Source organism: Notothenia coriiceps, unplaced genomic scaffold (assembly GCF_000735185.1).
Source record: "Notothenia coriiceps isolate Sejong01 unplaced genomic scaffold, NC01 NC01_scaffold00011946, whole genome shotgun sequence".
Taxonomy (NCBI): domain Eukaryota; kingdom Metazoa; phylum Chordata; class Actinopteri; order Perciformes; family Nototheniidae; genus Notothenia; species Notothenia coriiceps.
The window spans coordinates 1-2,806 of record NW_011344647.1 but is presented as its reverse complement, the minus strand read 5'-3'; the positions used below and the strand labels follow the sequence as shown (position 1 = coordinate 2,806).

The window sequence follows — 2,806 nt, the reverse complement described above, 5'->3', positions numbered from 1 at the left end:
ACAGAGAGAGAGACGGACAGAGAGAGAGAGAGACAGACACACATACACACAGACATACCTAGAGACAGACACACAGACAGACAAACAGACACAGACCGACAGACACACAGACAGACAGACAGACAGACAGACAAACAGACAGAAAGACAGACAGACACGCAAACAGACAGACACACACACACACACACACACAGACAGACAGACAGACAGACAGACACGCAAACAGACACAAACACACACACACACACACACACACACACACACACAGAGAGAGAGACAGAAACACGCACACTTTGGGTTAAATACAGATATACAAAATAAAATCAAAATGAATGTTTTTAATAGCTGTGTTGTGTTATTGTCTGTTTTAGTGATTTGATTCTCTTGTAAAGCAAGTTAAGTGCAAACCCTAACAACTTCAGTTTCTTAATATAAAAGTGTTATTTAAAAGTTGTAGTATACTAATTTGAATGTACCTCTCTCTGTGCTCTCTGGTGACTCAGCTCTTCTGTCTCCTCCATCAGTTTGTCTGCAGAAGGAAACGTGTTCACCGTGAGCTGCTTATTAAACCCTTATTATTAAAAAGCTGATTTACTGCGACGATGATTTACCCAGATACTCCTGCTTCTCCTTGGCCAGCTGCAGCCCCTGAGCCTCCAGACTCTCGATCATCGCCTCGCCCAGCTGACAGTTCTTCCACGTGCTGACGGAGAAACACAGGTTTTACTAAAGAAATCGGACATTTTAAACACAACCAGCATGTTAACAGATGAATTCCTTCCTTTTCGGGATGACGAAACATCAAAGATTGGAGGAGTTGCCTTTAAAACCTGTAGAGACATTCATATAAGATGAATTCAACAGTCTCTAGGGTTCCTCTGACTTCTCTTCTGGCTCTAAGGAGATCAGATTCATCGTGAAATCTGTAATAATATTGTTATTTTAACATCTTTGTAAAACGTTGGTCTCGAGTGTTTTTGATTCAACAAGGTCAACTTTGGATATTCTTGTTTCTTTGTCTGATAATCCATCAAAAATAACCCAGCAGGTCAACATCTACAGCAGCGGCACCCAACCTGTGGGCCGTTGCAAGTGGGCCGCCAAATAGTTAGCAAAACTTTAGGATTTGCGTGGAAACCGTTTCATTATTACGATTTTTTTTTTTTTATTCGAACATCCTTTCTCTTTCTCGATCCTCCTTAGCAACGGTCATCCCAGTCCTTGACAGCGGTCTGTTCTACTGGATTAACAACGTGTCACATGTTCTGAATCGACCAATCAGAACTTGATTAAGCCTCGGTATTGTTTATGGTTGAATGTGGGCCGCTAACATTTTTTAGATTCTGAAGTGGGCGCTGAGTTGAAAAAGGTTGGGAACCGCTGACCAACAGCATTCATAGTTCCCGGGGGATGAATTCTCACGATGATGATTGTTCGCGAAGAGATAAGCAGGTTTTATTATTTAAAAAAAAAAAGTAGATTAAGAGTTTGTCTACTCACACTTTCCCAGAGTCCTGCAGCATCTCCATCCACTGCAGCTGCTCCCCCACCGACTCAGCCGCCAGCACGATGGTTCCCTGAGGACAACAACACACATCAGGGGCTAATAATAAAGGAGAGACAGCAAGCGCATTTCGTGGCATCTGCAGGCAGTGGCAAGTACTTCCGGCAACTATCTGTGGCAAGTACTTCCGGCATATGCCACAGATGCCACAACTTGCCGAGGCATCTGCCGCTGCTCAACGGGAGTTGCCACAAGATGCCAGAGTAAGAGAAGGTTTACTGTAGCTGCCACTCGCCTTCCGTGGCAAATGCTGCTATTTAAACCCGTATTTATCGTGTAAAATGTCGCTGTTTAGGCATGACTTTATCGAACTGATCTGTACACAGGACTGATGATCTGTAAACAGGGTTGGGTTGTAACGGAATATGTAACGGCGTTACGTAATCAGAATACAAAAATCAAGTAGCCTAACTGTATTCAGCTGACGTTACATTTGAAAAACAACTAATCTGATTACAGTTACTTTCGTAAACCTGAAGTGAATACATTTTGGAATTATTGGTGGAAAAGTTTCCTCACAAAATGTAATATTGATTAAAAAATAAAAAAGCAGGGTGTATGCAGGAATCCTGAAGTCACATGTAAGACCTTTTTTAAGACCCTTTCCATACGTTTTAAGACCTCATCGCCACTTTGAGTTGTAACCGGTTACCTTGGCGACACACTTTACCTCACATTTACTATATACATGAAATATACATAAATGAAACCCTCGTCTTACTGAGAAGTCCTCCAGGTTGATGACGATGGTGAAGGGCATCCCCATGTTGTCGTTAGCAGAAACCACACATCCTCCGAGAGGAATCACTCCCTGACAGAAACACATCAAACTGTCATCCACCAGCTGATTCTGCTTAAACACAGGTGTTGGGAAAATACTGAATGTCCTCTTCCAATATCAGAGTCCACATGATAACAAAGGTATCCCAACTGTAGCTGTGAACATGACAGGATGTGTGATTACCTAGAAGAGCATCAGGACTGTTTGAGGCATATGATAGCTATGTGATTAACATGATGATTCAGCCTCTATGGAGAGAGACATATGACAAGCATGATCATTTCTGACGTGGAGCTAATCTGAAGTAAACATTGAATACTGCTTTCTATTCCTCCATCTTGTGACTGTGGAACTCCCTCTCTTGGATATCAGCATGTGAAGGACACTGTTCAGGAACTAGTTGATGCTCTGTATGTGATGACTACTTCCATTCTGGAGAGGATCACAGATACATGGATCCT

General features: G+C 42.4%; 1 protein-coding gene across 1 annotated transcript; it reads right to left on the bottom strand.

The window, feature by feature from the left end:
• Window positions 1-476: 476 nt before the first annotated feature.
• On the bottom strand, window positions 477-2,371 carry LOC104947112 (pleckstrin homology domain containing, family D (with coiled-coil domains) member 1; the record flags this gene model as incomplete). Its single annotated transcript, XM_010773074.1, has 4 exons — window positions 2,286-2,371; window positions 1,501-1,577; window positions 612-703; window positions 477-529 (listed from the first exon to the last, which is right to left on the bottom strand). Coding segments are annotated over exons 1-4 (267 nt in total), but the record flags the coding sequence as incomplete, so codon positions are not given.
• Window positions 2,372-2,806: the final 435 nt, after the last annotated feature.